The following is an 18,815-nucleotide window of genomic DNA, read 5'->3' on the forward strand; positions in this document are numbered from 1 at the left end:
TATGTGGATAGAGGAAAAAGAATGAAGGGAAAAACAAGAAATTTGGTTGAATTTTACCGAGTGTTGGGCAAATACACTCGGTAAAAGATAGTGTTTACCGAGTGTATTGGCCCAACACTCGGTAAAATTTTCATGTTTGCCGAGTGTATGATCATAACACTCGATAAACATGTCATGCCTTGACGCCGTTTGGGCACGGTTGCTATCCTAGGTGACGTGGCACGTCAATACCGAGTGACCGTTTTTACCGAGTGCACCCCTTCGGTAAACTTGTAGTTTTACCGAGTGTCTGAATATACCGAGTGTGCTGACTCGGTAAAGCGGTTGACTACCGGGTGTTTATGTTTTCCGAGTGTTGGCACTCGGTAAGTACTTTTTTCCGAGTGCCCCGACTTTTGACACTCGGTAATTGTCGGGGCACTCGGTAACTACACAGTCTCCGGTAGTGAGTCCCAAGCCGCGAGCAGTTCAGAGACCCGCCAACAGGCCTGCAAGGTGTCTGAACCCCGCCTTGCACCAATCATCCGCCACCTCCTGGATCAGCAGCACCAGTTGAGAAGCCGGCGTCGCGACGCCACTGAAAGTCCGAGCATTGCGCTCCTTCCATAAAGTCCAGCCCATCAGGAAGAAGAACGAATCGAAACCTTTCCTGAGCGGCTTGGGTATCATCTTCCTGACCCGCAACCACCAAGCAATGGCATGGCCATCATCGAAGGGAGCAGCACCAAGCAGTTGGAGCTTAGCAAGCCAGCTGTGCCACACCTCACGGCTATAACAGCAAAAGAGCAGAATGTGGTCGATGGACTCCACACCTTGGTCGCACTCGCACATGATGCAGGTATCGTCTGGCTGAAGGCCATGACGGCATATCCTCTCCGCCGTCCAACAACGACCGTGCAATACCAACCAGAAGAAGAAGCGTACCCGCGGTGGCGCCGCCGTCCTCCAGATTTCCTTAGCACCGACAGGTTGCGATGAGCCAAGGAACATAGCACCATAGGCGGATCATAGGTGACACAACGGGTAGGCTTTTAGTTCGTGGCTTCTTCAGCGATTCACCGTGCAGTGTCTACCCTCGACTAGGAGTCAAAGGAAGATCAAATGGTGCACATATCACCATGTACATGCCCAACTATGCATAAATCACGATGCACATCAAACGGTGCACATCACATGAGCATGTACACTTGAGCGTTCCATCGCTCCATGTCGCCCAGCTTGGTCCTCTTCGGCTAGGATCGCTACTCTCTTTAGTCGCACATCAGTTTCTTAGTTAGTACAACTAGTTTTCTCCATCGTTCAGCGGTGCCTTTTGTTGTGTTCAACCCCATCACTAATGGTATCTCGCCATGATGTGATGTTGGACGTGTATGACTCTTAACTTCAGCTTAATGAAACACGTGCTACGCATGTTCTCGGGAAAAAAAACATGAGCATGTACACCTTAGAGGCAAAAAAAAAAAAAAACTATGTTTCTCTTCTGTTACTATCTATAGCAGTGTTTGACTAGTACTATCTAATTATATGATGATGATTGCAAATACTCGACGCCGTTTCTGCTGAAACACCTACACTCTGAACGCGCAGTTGGTCAGTTTTGCCATAAACAGCAAGCAGCAGCCTATATCTGTCTGTCGAGAAACAGGAGAAACAGGACCCTCCTCTTTCATTCCCGCCATTCCCTCCCTACCCTTCAAACTCGGAAAGCATTTTTTAAATTAAAATCAACCAAAACCATCTTCTGATCCAAACTAACTAATTAAGCAAAAAAAAAATCCCTGCAGCTAACGTCCATCCATCTCTCGATCGCAGAATCAGCTAGGATCGTCCAAGTCCGTTCATGTCCGTGGCTGCCTGCCCTCCGTCGTCAGAGCAGAGCAGGCAGTACGCGTCCATCGTCGTCGTTCCCCGGCGCCAGGGACGTAGCCAGCGGTGGGGCTAGCCCCCCTACCCGTCCTGAGCACGTGGAGTTTTCCTAAGTCCTCCCTTAAAATTTTATGCATACATGTATTAGGTAGGAGGAGCTAAGGTTAAGAGAAGATAAAAAAACCTCTATTATTTTGTTCAGCCCCTCCTAAATTTTTTTCTGGCTTCGTCACTGCCCGGCGCAGGTCACAGCCATGGGCCAATGCTGCTCCAAGGGCGTCGCCAGCGGGGCGGCAGCGGCCGACGACGACGCGGCGCCTGCAGCAGGCGCAAAAGCGGAGGCACCGCCGAGCCGCGCCGCGTCGAACGGCGACCACCAGCGGCCGTCAGCGGCCGCGGCGGCACCTGGTACCAGTAAGGCAGCGGCGGCCTCGCCTTCCGGCGGCGGCAGGGCCAGCACCAGCAAGCCAGCCGTCCCCCTTGGCGCGGTGCTGGGTCGCCCCATGGAGGACATGCGCGGGACCTACTCCATGGGGAAGGAGCTCGGGCGCGGCCAGTTCGGCGTGACGCACCTGTGCACGCACCGGACCACCGGCGAGAAGCTGGCGTGCAAGACGATCGCGAAGCGGAAACTGGCGACCAAGGAGGACGTGGAGGACGTCCGGCGCGAGGTGCAGATCATGCACCACCTCTCCGGCCAGCGCAACGTGGTGGACCTCCGGGGCGCCTACTAGGACAAGCACAACGTGCACCTGGTCATGGAGCTCTGCGCCGGCGGCGAGCTCTTCGACCGCATCATCGCGAAAGGCCAGTACACAGAGCGCGGCGCCGCGGCGCTGCTGCGCACCATCGTGCAGATCGTGCACACCTGCCACGCCATGGGGGTGATGCACCGGGACATCAAGCCCGAGAACTTCTTGCTCCTGAGGAAGGACGAGGACGCGCCGCTCAAGGCCACCGACTTCGGCCTCTCGGTGTTCTTCAAGGAAGGGGAGGTGCTCAGGGACATCGTCGGCAGCGCCTACTACATCGCGCCGGAGGTGCTCAAGAGGAGGTACGGGCCGGAGGCCGACATCTGGAGCGTCGGCGTCATGCTCTACATCTTCCTCGCCGGCGTGCCGCCATTCTGGGCAGGTACCTTAATTAGCTTTTGTACGTCTATCGGTTGGAATCGGAAATTAATCCATACATTGATCGTATGATTCATGGTTTCTGAATGGATGATGCTCTTGGTGGTGGTGGCGTGCAGAGAATGAGAATGGCATCTTCACGGCCATCCTGCGAGGGCAGCTGGACCTCTCGAGCGAGCCATATGGCCGCATATTTCACCGGGAGCCAAGGATCTCGTCAGGAAGATGCTCCACATCAACCCCAAGGAGCGAATAACAGCGTTCCAGGTCCTCAGTAAGTAGTAACTTTTGAAGACATTTTTTTTCAGTAAGTAGTAACTAATTAAACATCTCTTCTCAACGTGTTGTTAATCATGAGTAGCACATTAGAAATGTTTTTTTTAAAACATAGCACATCTGAAATGTTGCTTGCATTGACGACATGGCTGATGTAAACTTGGTTGTAGATCACCCATGGATCAAAGAAGACGGGGATGCACCTGATACACCACTTGACAATGTTGTCGTCACAAGGCTCAAGCAGTTCAGGGCCATGAACCAGTTCAAGAAAGCTGCACTGAGGGTACATATATATCTGATAGCTACTAGTCCACATCGATCTTAAACATTGCTTATATATCAAAGTTCTAAACAACACTGCTTGATTACAAGGGAAATTTAATTGGGTAAAATACATTTGTCAACCTTCAACTTGTACTGAAGTTCGGTTTTCAACCTTCAAATATGAAACCGGGTAAGAAACACCCTTCAACTGTCAAAACCAGACAACTTAGGTCCTTCGCTGGTTTTAAAAACGGTTTTCTAGTTACAGGAGTTGCTGAAATTTTATATGATTATTTTTAAACATCTTAACGTCCTCAAATGAAAAAACTCAAAACTACAAAGTTGTAAATCTCATTGAGAGCTACAACTTGGGTATAAAAAGTATCCTCTTTGATTACATACAAAAAAAATATATATTAATTTTCTAATGAGGCTAGCGCTAGTATGCGATTATTATGTTGCTAAAATTTTATATTATTTTTTTAGCATCTTAACGTCGTCAAATGGGAAAAAAAATTAAAGCTAGAAAGTTGTAGATATCATTCATATGTACAATTTTCATATAAAAATCATCTTTATCTGACGTCGTATTGAAAAGTTCTAATTTTCACAAGTTGGGTCTTGTCACACTGCTCCTGATTACAGGTGGCCTGACAAGACCCAACTTTCAAAAAATCATAACTCTTCAGTAAGACGTTGAATGATGATGATTTTTATATGAAAGTTGTATATCTCGAATAATATGAAATTTCAGCAGCATAAAAATCGCGTACTAACGCTTGCCCATTACAAAATTAATATATTTGTTGTATGAAGTCAAATGAAGATAATTTTTATAACAAAATTGTAGTTCTCAATAAGATCTACATCTTTATAGTTTTGGGTTGTTTCCTTTGAGGACATAATGATTTTTACAAACATAATATAAAATTTCAGCACCTTCCGAAAATAGAAAACCGCTTTTGAAATCAGCCGAGGACCAAATTTATCCGGTTTTGACAGTTGGAGGGTGTCTTTTACCCAGTTTCGTAGTTGAAGGTTGAAAATTGAACTTCAGTGCAAGTTGAAGGTTGAAAAATGTACTTTACCCAATTTAACTCAATCTAATTATTATGCCCTTATAAACCTAATGTAGATCATAGCTGGCTGCCTGTCTGAAGAGGAGATCACCGGGCTCAAGGAGATGTTCAAGAACATCGACAAAGATAACAGCGGGACCATTACGCTTGAAGAGCTCAAAAACGGTTTGGCAAAGCATGGAACCAAGCTGTCAGACGGTGAAATTCAGCAACTGATGGAAGCAGTGAGTTTTTCAGAGTACAGAGTTTAATAGGCTGTGGTTCTATTCAATATGAGGAGGTGATCTGAAAATATCACTTTTTATATACCTTTTATTATATGACGATTCCAGGCTGATGCTGATGGCAACAGGATAATTGATTACGACGAGTTCGTCACCGCGACAGTGCACATGAACAAATTGGACAGAGAGGAGCACCTTTACACAGCATTCCAGTATTTTGACAAGGACAACAGTGGGTAAGTTGAACTTTGAAATGACACAGCTGAGATTCTGGGCTATCAATAAATATATCAAAGAAAAACACATATAATGCATTTATTAAAAACAGGTACATTACGAGAGAAGAGCTTGAGCAAGCCTTGAAGGAGCAAGGGTTGTATGACGCCGACAAAATCAAAGAGGTCATCTCAGATGCCGACTCTGACAATGTAAGGAACACAGACATTATGCAAATTTTAGTTTACATATATAATAAACCATAGAAACCACAACATCATCAAAGTTACTTAGGAATAGTGGCTGGGGGTATATAGAAACATAATCTAGTAAATCAATCAAATGATTAAATGTTTGCTTGTATTGACTGCACATGAAGTATGTTTTTCTTGTTCTCTTAAAATCAAGAGACTAAAACATACTTTGCATGTGTAGGATGGGAGGATAGATTATTCAGAGTTTGTGGCGATGATGAGGAAAGGGATCGCTGGTGCTGAGCCAATGAACAACAAGAAGAGGCGAGACGTAGTCCTAGAGTGAAGCAGCAAGTGTGTCTGTGTGTGTAGTGTGTATAGCGCTCAAACAACAAGCAAGTTTTCGCAACTGTACACTAATGCAATGGAATTACTTTTGCGATCAGTTGATGGATGGTTCGGTTGTGTACAATGTGCTGTTGATTGCTGGTTCTGAATGCAATACATACTTACAAAACTGATAAGGAAAGGGAAAAGCACATGATATGCTAGCTAATCACTCCAGAAGTCCAGAACCTAACAGAAGCTTTATGTACTACTGCTTCAGACAGAACAATATGGCGACTCAGCAAGTTCATAATTCATAAGATTACTAATGACAGATGTTATATTTTCATTTATACTAGTGCGAAAACAGATATTTGAGGGAACATCATGTAACAAGAAAATTCCAAAAGTTAACTTTCTTCATGCGAATTGAACAAATAAACGATATGCGTAGTAACCATATGACAGAAGACACAATGATGTCAGTTTATCAACCAAAACGAGAAGTCGTACCGATCAGATCTTAAACCATCCCAAAGATATGATTAGGGGATGTTTCTCTATGCATGCAAAAAGAAATGGCTATTGCAATGATCACTTCCACAGACGCTCTCTCTCTCTCTGCCTCACTCGTCAGACGCTCGCGCTCTCTCTCTCCCGGCTGCGCCGGCGTTGGCCTCCAAGGTCGCCAACTCTCGATGAGTTGGTGTTGAGGAGGCACGTACACGAGATTGTCTTGGCGTCTCCAAGGTCGCGCGAACTCGGTCTACTGGCCGCCAAGAGCCCAAGAGCACGTCACGCACCACCAAGCCTAAAGCGCAGGCTAAAAAGGTCCTTGGAGGTGGATGCGGCGTTGCGGCATGTACACAGGTCCTGCAGGCGTTGGCAGGCGGATGCAAGCCTGTTAGGCATTGCAGGCTATACTGCTTAGGCCCGCATCAATTGAAGCAAACGTCTGCAGTGTCCACAAAGCTAGTTTTTGCAGGCGGACCGAGCAGGTGCTGGCAGGCCGGCCCGCACTTGCTGCATACCGATCGAGAAGCCCCGAGAGAGAGGAGGATGAGTGAGACTGAGAGAGCAAAGAGAACAGAGAAAACCATGTCGTTGCATTGCCGGGCCATGTCGGCATACCTTTGATCTGACGGCTACGACAAGTGTCCCCACCACCACACAGGCACACGCCATAGATCCTAAGGGTAGAGTGGTGGAGTCGATCAACAAACTTTGCAAAACAACCTCTCCCTCATTTCACAATCCAATGCAAATATTTACACTTACACAAACCTCTTATAAAGTGGACTGTAAGTGATAAAAATCGATGAAGGTCAAAATGCATGTTAACACCCTGATTTGGATCAGGGTTGTCCATTTTTTTTTCTTCGGACCTACCTATATATATATAAGAGCGACGTGTGCAGGGAGAGGACCGCAGGACGTACGTGACGTGTGTGATCGAAGAGTTTTTTTCCTTCTCCGATATGCATGAGTAGTGCTCCGTATGTATATATCTTTATCTTTATATTACTTATATTAATGGAGGAAGCATGTGATGCGAATTGAATTGAGCAATTAATTAGCTCGGCCACACAAGGCCGTTCAAGTCTTGATTTGTTGACCCGAATGTTCATATTTTTCTGGATTATTTGTTTTAAAATTTAATAGACAACATGCTCATAGCGTGAGTATACGCTCGTGTATATGATTGTCTGCGTACGTTACAAAATGACCTTAAAATTGAAGACTAACAAAACCAAGTAACTCAGAGCGACAACAACACTTGTCGTTGTAGGAGGAGGACCTCTAAATTCTTGAAAAATCTTGAGATTGTAGGAGGGAATGAGTGTCTTCACATAATACATTACAAAATGATGAAATTGAAGACCGACAAAACCAAGTGATGACTCGGAGCAACAACAGTTGGACGTACCTTCAACGTAATGATGAAAGTGGAAATGAAATAAAAATCTTGCATGCATCTATATACATGTCGTGATTATTGGATTATTATTGGGTTGGATGCATGACTGATTTATATAATGCTATTGGATTGGACCTTCTGCGGCGGCGCCGGCGTGTACTTGTTGTAATTCCTGACGAGATCGATCACGGCACACACTGACGTCATAGTCGAGCAACTTAAGCGTGGGTAATTTGTCGTCTTCAGCGATGAGCTTGCTGTTAGGGCTGGCGTAGATGGTGTCCCTGACGCACGCACGCTTGACGCCGACGACCAACTTGTCGACCCACTTGGCGAGGTCGTCCAGGTCCGGCTGCCCGATCTTGTCGTCGCCGGCGGCCTCAAGGCTCCTAAGCTTAGCCACCGCCGGCACTACGGCACCGGTGCCGGCCTCGCCGCCGGCGTCACGGACGGCCTCCTCGCCCACGGCGATGCAGGGGGCCAGGTCGTACTGCTCGGCGGCGGCGCCGGCGGCGGTGGCCTTGAACTTGCGCAGCTCAGCGGCGGCCGCGCCCAGGTCCTTCACCATGAGGGCGACGGCGGCGCCGACGACCTTGACGTGGCTGCTCTTGTAGCTCGATCTCCCGCCCCTCGACTAGGGCGTCGTAGCAGTAGGCCACGTGTGCTCGCGGTCCTCCACCGTGGTGTTGCAGATGGACTGCACGAACTGCGCCGTCGGGGTGCTCGCCTGACGCCCGTACGCCGCCGCCGGCTGTGGCTGCGTCGTCAGGGTCAGAGTGGCCGCGGCCACCGCGACCGCGATGCACGTTGCAAGGGCGCTGGCGCCACCACCCGTCGTCGCCATCGTCGTATCCTCGTATAGAAAGATCGATCGGTAGTCTTGTGAGGTTTATTTTGAGGAGGGTTTTGGTCTGCTCTCTGCTCTCTGGTCGGAGATGCATATATGCTCCTACATGGCTATATATGTGGTACTGCACTGGTACATACACGTATGCATGCTTCGATCGTTCATTCTATTTTTACCAAGGTAACTACATATAGCTAACTATTACTATTAGTAGTAGCACATGCAAATGCAGATACATGGATGGTTGATGGTCTAGCTTGGACATCCGGATCCGATCCGGACGCGAGAGGCTAACCTTGGTAGCCCAGCCACTAGTGTTTTTTTTTTTTTTTTGAATTAGCCCAGGCACTAGTTTAGCATTGATTAATTAATAAGGTGCTGATGTTTCTAAAAAAAGGTGACTGTGCAGTACATGCATGTTCCAATATGCAGAGCCCATGTATTTTTTTTTTCAAAAAGGTTGTACAATCTCAAAGCTGTGTGGATGTTGGGAGCGGGCTCAATTGTTGTACAATTCAAACAATTCATTCAGATTTATTCACTACCAGAACAAATCTTATCCAGATTTCAAGAAAAAAATGATGATATTTTACCAGGTGTTACATGTTAACATATGCAAAATCGTGCATGTAAATCCCCTCCCCTGTCGCAGTAACAAATAACATACGAGTATATATATGTACCAGCTCACGCCTGATACCCAACTATCATTCTATTCTGCGGTTAATCAGGCAAATGAAAGGCCGAGCGAGAGCATGTGAGAGGCCAGATGCAAAAAATACTTCAGGCTCTAATGCTATGTTAGTCATCCTCTATGTGGACTCTTCTAACTCCTCTCCGAATCGATCAAGTCTTGACACCTCCGCATCATAATCACGGATAAGAGAGTGGTTAATGGAACCATCGTCTTCGCTTGCATGGATTTGCCGCCCACCAAACCTGCAATGCAAGAAAAGGGCAACAAATGCTATCAGAACAGATCAATCTGGGAGCACAAATGTCAGTTGCTCGGCATTCTCTTATATAATAATCTTATGCGTTGCGACAAGTAAACATGCACAATGCCAAGACTTACTATCGGACCTTTTTTTTTGTTAGATGGCAAACTTTTCTCCAATATTTCAGGCTAAAATCAATGAGGAAAATGGTAAATTAAAGGTTTCTGAGGGAAACAATTACAGGAGGTGAAAGCCAGAAAACCCCCATTTCAGCGTTTTGTTAACATCACACCAGAAACAAAGGGGAACAGAGTTACATGCGTTGACCTACCATCTTCCATTCATCTTCTCTATGCACTGGGCACCATCTTTCCGGTCTTTGAATTTCACCAGTATGACACCCTGTGGGTGATTTTCACAGACCTGCAAGCACAAACACATGAATTTAGCAAAAGTAGTTTGGTGGAAAAAAAAAAATAGAAGGATAAAATAAGAACAATTTGGTGGGTTATGCCTGATCCATGCCAGTTTGGCTTTAGATAATTTATTTTTACAAAATATCCACCTCACATTATATTGAAAGATAGAAAGTTTGTTTTGCAAAGTAATTGGTAGAATTTGATTTTTAGACAAGTTCAGAAAAGCAACATATCTGTGGCTAGACATACCTTGACATTATCCACTGGACCAAACTTGACATTATCCACTGGACCAAACTTGACACATTCCTCTCTAACATCTACCTCAAGCTCAGAAAGGTCTTCATCAGCCTGCAAGGTCAGAATGTTATTGGTTAATCTAATAAAAATAAAAATAAAGTTGCTATGAAGCATGAGCCTCATGAGAGCAATCTGAAATAATCTAATGTGTAAACAAGTACAAGTATGCTCTGTCTCCAGGATCTAAGTGGCACAGGCGGAATCAAGCATAGTTCAGCTACTCACTCTCAGCTCAGCAGGAGTGAACATGTGCCGTAAAATTACTGTTGTAGGAATCATCACCTTCTTATCATCATGTCCACCTATAGTTTGAAAAATTTTCAAGAAAACAAATGAAGTTAGATCCCAAGTTAGAGTTAGCTAATAATTAAAATAACTACCAAAAAGCAGCAATCAAAATTACCCCATCCAAGCATTTTGTCTTCAACCTTTCTGATCTTCCTTTTCTTTTGCTTGTCAGTTTTCTTTGCAATGAAAACATCACCTGAAACACATGTGCAGCATCAGTAATAAGCTTTGTAGCTGATGGCACAGAGTATTTGATTTTGGTACAACTATGAGATTGTACCTTTCTACTCAAATCTGGTGGACTTACAGACATCAGAGTCTTACCACCAGGACGGAATGATGTCCCATCCAACAATTGAACTGCTAAAGCTACAGAAGGCTCCTGGAACATCCAGAAAAAAAAAAAGAAGAAAAAAAACATGTGAAGAAAACAAACGCATAGTAAGTCCAAATACTCTGAGCAGTTTAACAAGGAGATACCTCGAAATATGTCACCAAGGCGTCACCCTTTTTCCTGCCACATCTTCACCCGAGGCTTTTTAGTCTCTGGGTCCTGTGGTATCAGTTTATCAACATTTAAAGGTGTATGCTTTTAAAACATATTATTGATAAGAGAAACAAGTCAACAATGATAGGGGCTCGTACGAGAAGGCGGGAGAGGGTCACCTCGCAGCTCCAGAAGCGCGTAGGGGCCAACGCCCAGCTGGTCCGGGCCGAGCACGTACCAGCCCACCTCGCCGGCGGCGGCCGCGCCGCTAAGCCGGGAAAGAAGGGGAAGCGGGTGGGTACTGGGGCGGACGACGACGACGATATTTCGTGGGTGGGAAAACGGGTGCCGGGCGTAGGTGGAGGATGGCGGCGGCAGGCCGGAGAGGGAGGCGGCGGGGTCGTGGAGTCAACGGGAACTTGAACGACCGGTGGACGGACAAGACTCAGGAGAGCCACATGTAGTATGTGGACGGATGAGATCGCCCCAACACCCGCGATCCAACGGTCCTTGGACTTTGGATTTTCATAGTTGTTCAGCTGTTGGCTGATTCGGCTGATTTAATAATACAGTGTGAGAGAAAATAAACAGAAACAGGCTAAAATTAACTAGCTGAAAACAAGTCAGTTCGTTTCTCATATTGGGTGGGTCTGTTTATATGGTTATGAAATTATTATATAGAAATAGAAAGTTGATTTGAAGTTATGTTATTAAAGTTTTTTTAGCTGCCCACTATTTATTTATAAAGTTTCTCAGTGAGTGCATCTCCCACTGTACCAAACAGATGTAAAGTGCATGTTCCATTATTGGATTATTATGAGATTTATTAGAATCTAGCTTGTTTCGATTAGAATTTGGCATTCTAGATTTTTTTTATGAGATTCTTAAAATCCATTGAGATCCAAATGTGACAAGATTCATTAGAATTCTTCTCAAATCCATTGAGATTTTTCCAGGATTTCTTTTTCCACTTCTCCTATATCTCATATGCTTGAGACAAAATATAATTTTTGACATTGTTTGACTATAGAAAAAGTTATGAACCAAATATCACTATAAGTTGTGTTTTTAATTGTACTAATTAGTTGCCTAAGATTACTGCAAAAAAATCAGACACCTAAAATATAGCAATTTCTCTCTCTTTTTTCTTTTTTTAGCGAGCAAGAGATTTTTTTGTGAAGCATGAATGCATGGCCAGAGATTTCTAATGTCAAGACCGAAAAAGGGTGTATATCTCTCACTTCGACATCAAATCTCACTCAAGTTGGATTAGGTTTATTATAAAAATAATATTAGAATCTATATCTTTAGAAAGGTGTATACTATGAAAATGTATGGCATGATCAAACTTAAGATTAATTGACTTTCACTTTTTATAGGTGTAGTGGATGGCGAAGCTAGAGCATGTTAGAGGTGTGTGTTCTTACCTAGTGGGTATGTAGGGGTGCCTATATATGTGATAAAAAAAATTCGTCAAAATTACTGTATTAATATTTGCACCACCCTTTACCCTCAACATCGTAGTTTCACCCCTGACAAGTGATGAGAGATGTGTTAAGCTGACCTGACCATACGCCAGCTGTGCTCGGTATGTCAAGATGAGTGAATATTCTACACATACAAACGGCACAAATTCCTGGAGGTAGACTGAAACAACTTGAGACAGACCAGATCATACATACTATTTGAAACATGATTATTTTCTTTTCTGGAGGAAGGAATGAGGTCGGCCGCGCCATTACCAACAGACCAGACGAAGATCACTTCAACAACAACCCAAAAAAAGAAAGGTGCAGGAATGGCAAACAAAACATTCAAACTCTGTCCGTCAGTGTCTCCTGTTGACTGGTATGTACTACTACTATACTGGAGTTGATAAGATCCCCACCGGATCCGGCACGTTGACTTGTTCATCTCCCTCCACTCCAGGACTAGCGTAACATCCCCGCCGGTGGCCACTTCGCCACCACCAGCCAACCACAGTCCTCCACACTCCACAGAGTTCTCTCCCACCAACCCACCTCCGGTGGTCTCTACTACTGGAGCGCCCGACTCTCCGGAGACCGCTGGGCGCCCTTCGCCTCCTGGATCACCGGATGGTACCTACTCTTCCAGTACTGTAGGACTTGTTCCTTTTACATAAAAATGGAATCTTTATCTGTGATCATGAAAAATGATAACTTTATTTGCAAAACAATCATGAACGCTGCCACCATGGCTGGTCAATGACCCTGCTTCCATCTTGGCTTGGAGCACTCTTGTTCGGCATGCGTGGTTGCGTGCGTTGACTTGAGAACGTAGTATATGATTGCAGCTGCCACACACACACGTTACGAATTTCCATTGAGGACGGGGACAAACGGTTTTTGACAAAGAACATTGCCTAAAACTGGATGTGGGTTAACTCACAAGGATACCATTTACTACTAGTCATGCTTTCAACTCTTCATGCTCTTCTCTCTAGCCTAACAGCCTCTGTTTCTACTTTCAGGTTCAACATTGTGGCACAGGTAAGCAGAGTATCACTTTTTTCTGAATCTCCATATTCCTCCCCTCAATCAATCTTCAGTCTCAGCTCTCAGCCACTGCTTATTCGATCCAATCCATATCCACCTCTCTTCTCAATTTCTGCAGTGGGCAGGCACTGCCAGCATCGACTTCTCGCTGGCACAGCTAATCCAGGTGATCATCCTTCTCAGCACTGGGGGCAACAATGGCGGCGGGTACTTGGCGTCGAAGTACGTCGTTTTCGCCTTCCACGCAGGGATTCTGCTGAGCCACGCCTGCCATCAACAGCCTCTCCATCACTTGGCTGTCTTTGCTCGGGCAGTTCGCTGCGCTTTGGAATATGCTAGGTAATGTCTCTATAGACTGACTCTGTACCTTTTTTTTAATATTTTAATATAATTCCAGCAGGGGCTTTGCCCCTCCTGTTACATAAAAAAAAAGAGTCTCTATAGACTTTGATGCATCCACTTCAATCACAAATCCACACAAACACATAGTACTAGCTAGTGTGTTTTACTTTGCTGATGAGATGTGCATGGCATGATATCTGTCTGTCATTTTCAGGTGTCTTTGTCCTGATGATCGCTGTACCGGTTGTTGCTACTGAGAGGGCCAGTGCAAAGTACGTTTTCACCCATTTCAACACGGGTAACAGTGCCGGAATTCACAGCAACCTCTACATCTTCGTTCTGGGGCTCCTCATGAGCCAATACACACTGTCAGGATACGACGCGTCTGCACACATGGTAACAGAAAAAAAGAAACCACGTGTGCTATGGAAACTTATTACTATGGTAATTAAGTAGCACTGTCCTAATACTGAATGTGCTTTGGCTCTATGATGCAGACCGAAGAGACGAAGAACGCAGGCAGGAACGGGCCGATCGGGATAATCAGTGCGATCGGTATATCGCTGGTGGTAGGCTGGGGGTACATTCTTGGCATCACGTTTGCAGTGAAGGACGTCTCCTTCCTCCTGAGCCCCGACAACGATGCCGGAGGGTACGCGATCGCTCAGGTGTTCTACCTCGCCTTCAAAAGCCGGTACGGGAGCGGCGCTGGAGGAATCGTCTGCTTGTGGATCGTCGCCGTCGCCATTTACTTCTGTGGCATGAGCTCCATGACTAGCAACTCAAGGTGATCCATCCTCTGCTCTGTTTCGCTGAACTTGTCATGGACATGTCTCAACTCTGAAGATTTTTGGCTGTGGGTCTTTTGATCAGGATGACTTATGCGTTCTCGAGAGATGGGGCGATGCCGTTTTCATCCATCTGGCACAGAGTTAACAAGCAGGAAGTGCCGATCAACGCCGTCTGGCTCTCAGCTTTCATCTCCCTTTGCATGGCATTGCCGGTAACTGAGCTGAATCTTCCGTCATTTCACTCCTACTTTATCATCCTCTGATCAGATCAATGCAATGCGTGATGATTCACCTTTGCTTGTCGTTTTCAAATCCAAAATCCAAATGCATGCAGTCTCTGGGCAGCCTGGTGGCGTTCCAGGCGATGGCATCCGTGGCGACGACGGCGGTGTACATCGCCTACGCGCTGCCGATCCTGTTCCGCGTGACGCTGGCGGCGCACGAGGACAACCGCCGCTTCGTGCCGGGACCCTTCAGCCTCGGCCGGTACGGCGTGCTGGTGGGCTGGATCGCCGTGCTCTGGGTCGCCACCATCACCGTGCTCTTCTCGCTGCCGGTGTCGTACCCGGTGACCAAGGACACACTCAACTACACTCCGGTCGCCGTCGGCGGGCTCTTCACCCTCATCCTGTCGTCGTGGACCGTCAGCGCCAGGCGATGGTTCACGGGTCCCGTCACGAATTTGGGAGGATAGATAGATAACGTGGTGCTGGGTTCGTCGTGTGATTGCAAAATCGAAATCGAATAGAAAACGGTGATCGAATCCGACTCTACCTCGTGAATCCGACAAGCAGCACTCGATCGCCGCCCCGTTGCGACCTATAAATCCACCGGCCGGGGCCTCGTTCGTTTCCGCTCGAAATTTCGTTTGCACTGTGGGTCCGGTAGTCGTGGGACGGAGATGGCGGCGGCGACGGTGGCTCTAGGCGCTGAGATCTTCGGCCAGGGCTTCCGTTTCCTGCCGACGCCGCACGACGCCGTGACCTACTACCTGCCGCGCCTCGTCGCCGGAGAGCCGCTCCACGACGCGGTCCGCCCAGTCGTCCACCACGCCGACGTGTACGCGTGCGCGCCTGCCGACCTCGCGCGCCGCTTCTGCCCGCTGCCCAAGACCGGCGACCGGTTCTTCTTCACCCCGAAGCGAGCACGCGCCGCTGGCGCCGCCCAAGCTAGTAGAGATGGGTCGTGGCAGGCGCAGAACACGGCGGACATCAAGGCCCGCCGCGGCGGCGGGGATGATGATGCCAAGGTCGGCGAGCTCAGGAAGCTTCGGTACAAGAGCGGCGGCGTGTACACCGACTGGCTTATGGACGAGTACTCCTCCGTCGCCGGCGGCGGCGAGACCCAGTTCGTCTTGTGCAAGATGTACGTGTCTCCTAGAGCTGCCCCGACATCCGCGGCGCACAAGGAATCCGCGGCTTATTTCTTCTTGACGCTACCACCGCCACCGCCACCCCCTGCTGCGTCCGCGGCCGTCTTCATGCAGCCAGCGCCAGCGGCGGCGGCACCCAAGAGGCCAGCAGCACCGCCGCAGCCTGCCATGTCGCCACCGTGCACCAAAAGAATGCGACGGGGTCCTGTTGTGCTTCTGCAGCCGGCGGGTGGCAACGCGTCCTTGCCACCACCACCACCACCACAGCCGCCGTGTGCGCCGCCAGTTCTTCCGACCCTCACCGCTGTTGGCAAGATGCCCTTGGCACCACCACCACAGCCGTCGTGTGCGCCTCGCCGCGGTTCGACGACTCGCTTGGCGACGCAGCCATCGCCCGCTTCAGCTCCTCTGGCGCCGCCGGTTCCAGTCCGTCCTGCGACGCAGCCGCATCACTCACCAATGCCATTGCCAGCGCCACCGCAGCCACTTCAGCAGCAGGTGCCGCCATTGCTGCCGACTCCCCCGGTGGCGCGCACCTGCCACGTGCCTGTCCCGTCGAAGCAGAGGAAGATACTTGATCCGTTTGAAGCCGCCATGCTGAGCGATGAAGCAGAGGACCAAACAGTGCCTGCAGCACCTCATCCGCCGCCGCCTCCTGCTGCTGCTGCTACGCCTGCGCTTCAAGACGAAGACGAAGACGAGTGGGACGATTTAGCCAAGGCGTTGGAATTTGGAAATTGAAGACGTCGTGATGACAGCTGCCCAAGCAAGAGTTCGAGAAGACAGAGTTGTTGCAGTACGTAGGTAGTAGCAACGCTAGTATAAACTCTTACAGTATATGTATGGCTGACTTTTTTGGGGGGAAAGAACTCTCCTGCCAATTTGGCAAACCTTAATGTATGACGTGACAGCAAATTGTGTTGCATTTGTGTTGACGTTGAATTTGATCGAGCCAACACACCAGCGGGCTTTGAACGCCCAAAAAAGTTGTAAACACAACCTGCAACGCACAAGAACGTAGCGTAATCGATCAAATCGATCTAGGGATCGATAGGACCGATGTAGAGCTCGTTCAAGGCTGAAACGGCTCCCGAACCACCTCCGGAAAGATCCGTCAGGAGGAAGCACGTGGAGGATCTCCTATGACCGGCAAGGCCACCTAGGAAGCCAACAAATCTCGTGGAGAGAGGTGCTGGACAGTAGGTAGAGGTGAGGAGAAGAATTAGGGCAAAGGAAAATAGAGTTTTGGTTGTATTTTTGATGATTGATAGGATGGGATCAATCGGCCATGATCCCCTTGTTTATATAGGGGGGTGGTCTTATCCCAGTAGGAAATATCCCTAAGACGTAATCTCCAAGTTCCCTACACTTAAAACTTTCCAAAACACGATTTAGATCGATTTTGGTTCGGAATCAGCCTCAAACCGGCTTAGCCGGGTGGAGACCCGGCTTAGACGGTTCTGTCGAGGAGCTCAGCCCCTGGCCGGCTAAAATAAAGGGAGCCGGCTTGGCTGGCTTGGGACCCGGCTAAGCCGGGTGACAGAGAGAGGGAGAGGGGCCGGCTCAGCCGGCTGGCAGAGGGGGAGCCGGCCTAGCCGGCTAGGCGACCCGGCTAAGCTGGCTGTGTCTGGCTCGCTGTGGCTCGCCGTCCTCCTCAGCGCGATTCTTGCTCTGTTTGCGACGCCGTTTGACCTCAACCATGCCCAGGGGCCTCCGAAACTCAGTTGACTTGCTAAAAATGATCCCAGACGAATTTGAGTGTCAACAATTTGTTTATAGTATAGTATATATGTATGTATTGGCAAGCTGTAACCTAAATATTTCTGTTGCCAGTTCTCTAGTCTGTGAACTGTGTCAGCAACAGTCAACAAATAACCAATTAAGGTGATATATCAATGTCTCCCATGTATTAGTTTTCAAAAGTGAAACCTAAAATAAAAAGGGGTAAATTCCACTGTCTGTACAATCTTTTGATCAGTTTCAACAGGTTCAGACTATGCTCCATGGTTTTAACCCAACTGATGAGACTGATTCTTGGTATTATAGTTGGGGCACGTCTATTTTTACCTCCAAGAAAGCATACTGTCACCTGCTGGGTACTAGCTGTGCTCATCCAATCTTTAAAAAGATGTGGAAGTCCTCTTGCCAACCCAAACACAAAGTTTTCTTCTGGCTTCTAATTCAAGACAGGCTAAGCACTTGGAATATACTGAGAAGGAAAAACATGCATTTGCCGGCCTACAATTGTGTGCTTTGTTTTCTGAATTCTGAAGAGACCGTAAATCATCTGTTCCTAGAATGTGCTTTTGCCAGAGAATGTTGGGCTCTAATTACGTTTTGAAAGTTTCAAATCATAGCTGCACTCCAAGTTTTACATGGAAATAATCATCATTATGTGCTGGAGCATTTGGGCTGTGAGAAATGACTACGGCCCCGTTTGGAATGCGGGATTTTTTCCTGTTCCTGTACTTTTTCCTGTGAAAATGAACTGATTCCTGTGAAATTCCTGCGAAATTCCTGCGTTCCAAACAGGGCCTACATTTTCAGAGGAATCTTGGTTAGCAGTTTGCGTGGACTGGGGATTTTCAGAACCACCTTCCAGCAGCTCCTGCCGAGGGCTAAGAAGAGTTACTTCTCTGCTATTGAATCATGGTTAGAGCAAGTTGTGTAAATGCCTTAATCTTTTTTTTTTCCTGAGCTGCTTTTCCTGCTCTCTTCCTTGCTCTAGCTGTTTTGTTTTCTTTCAGTCCTCTTTGTAATCACCTCGGTTACCTTTTCAATAAAATTTCAGTAGAGGCTCCTTGAGCCTCTCCTGTTTGCTAAAAAAAAAAGGGGGGTAAATTCCCAGAACCACTGTATCAAGCACCCTAAAAATTACTAAATTACGTTTCTCGGGGGAAAAAAAAGGGCACCGCATTTTGAGACAATAGATGGTACTAAAAATTACCCTAGGTGCCAATTCAATTTCCATCTCTATTCATAGTGGAATATCTCACAAAGAAGATACGTACAAATATT

The 18,815-nt window shown here is 47.3% G+C and overlaps 2 protein-coding genes and 2 pseudogenes across 2 annotated transcripts; 3 read left to right on the plus strand and 1 right to left on the minus strand.

Annotated features, from left to right (window-relative positions):
• Positions 1-1,840: 1,840 nt before the first annotated feature.
• LOC136508861 (calcium-dependent protein kinase 25-like) lies at positions 1,841-5,598 on the plus strand (annotated as a pseudogene).
• A 3,309-nt stretch (positions 5,599-8,907) lies between these two features.
• Positions 8,908-11,059, minus strand: LOC136506560 (splicing factor U2AF-associated protein 2-like). Its single transcript, XM_066501474.1, has 8 exons — positions 10,956-11,059; positions 10,770-10,842; positions 10,570-10,671; positions 10,405-10,485; positions 10,227-10,303; positions 9,951-10,052; positions 9,614-9,705; positions 8,908-9,283 (listed from the first exon to the last, which is right to left on the minus strand). The coding sequence occupies exons 4-8, from the start codon at positions 10,415-10,417 to the stop codon at positions 9,157-9,159; spliced, it is 411 nt and encodes a 136-aa protein (XP_066357571.1). The 5' UTR covers positions 10,418-10,485; positions 10,570-10,671; positions 10,770-10,842; positions 10,956-11,059; the 3' UTR covers positions 8,908-9,156.
• LOC136506910 (amino-acid permease BAT1 homolog) lies at positions 10,918-15,162 on the plus strand (annotated as a pseudogene).
• Positions 15,163-15,326: 164 nt separating this feature from the next.
• Positions 15,327-16,538, plus strand: LOC136506911 (leucine-rich repeat extensin-like protein 5). Its single transcript, XM_066501795.1, has one exon. The coding sequence runs from the start codon at positions 15,327-15,329 to the stop codon at positions 16,536-16,538; it is 1,212 nt and encodes a 403-aa protein (XP_066357892.1).
• The last annotated feature ends 2,277 nt before the right edge of the window (positions 16,539-18,815 follow it).

The sequence above is a fragment of the Miscanthus floridulus genome, chromosome 15 (assembly GCF_019320115.1).
Source record: "Miscanthus floridulus cultivar M001 chromosome 15, ASM1932011v1, whole genome shotgun sequence".
Classification (NCBI taxonomy): Eukaryota; Viridiplantae; Streptophyta; class Magnoliopsida; order Poales; family Poaceae; genus Miscanthus; species Miscanthus floridulus.

Bases quoted from the DNA above. Each gene is read 5' to 3' on its own strand.
- LOC136506560 (XM_066501474.1), bottom strand. The intron at 10,053-10,226 runs GTGAGTAGCTGA...CTGACCTTGCAG, and splicing joins TCACTCCTGCTGAGCTGAGA to GCTGATGAAGACCTTTCTGA. The intron at 9,284-9,613 runs GTAGGTCAACGC...CTTGCATTGCAG, and splicing joins GAGAAGATGAATGGAAGATG to GTTTGGTGGGCGGCAAATCC.
- LOC136506911 (XM_066501795.1), top strand. From the start codon at position 15,327: ATGGCGGCGGCGACGGTGGCTCTAGGCGCTGAGATCTTCGGCCAGGGC.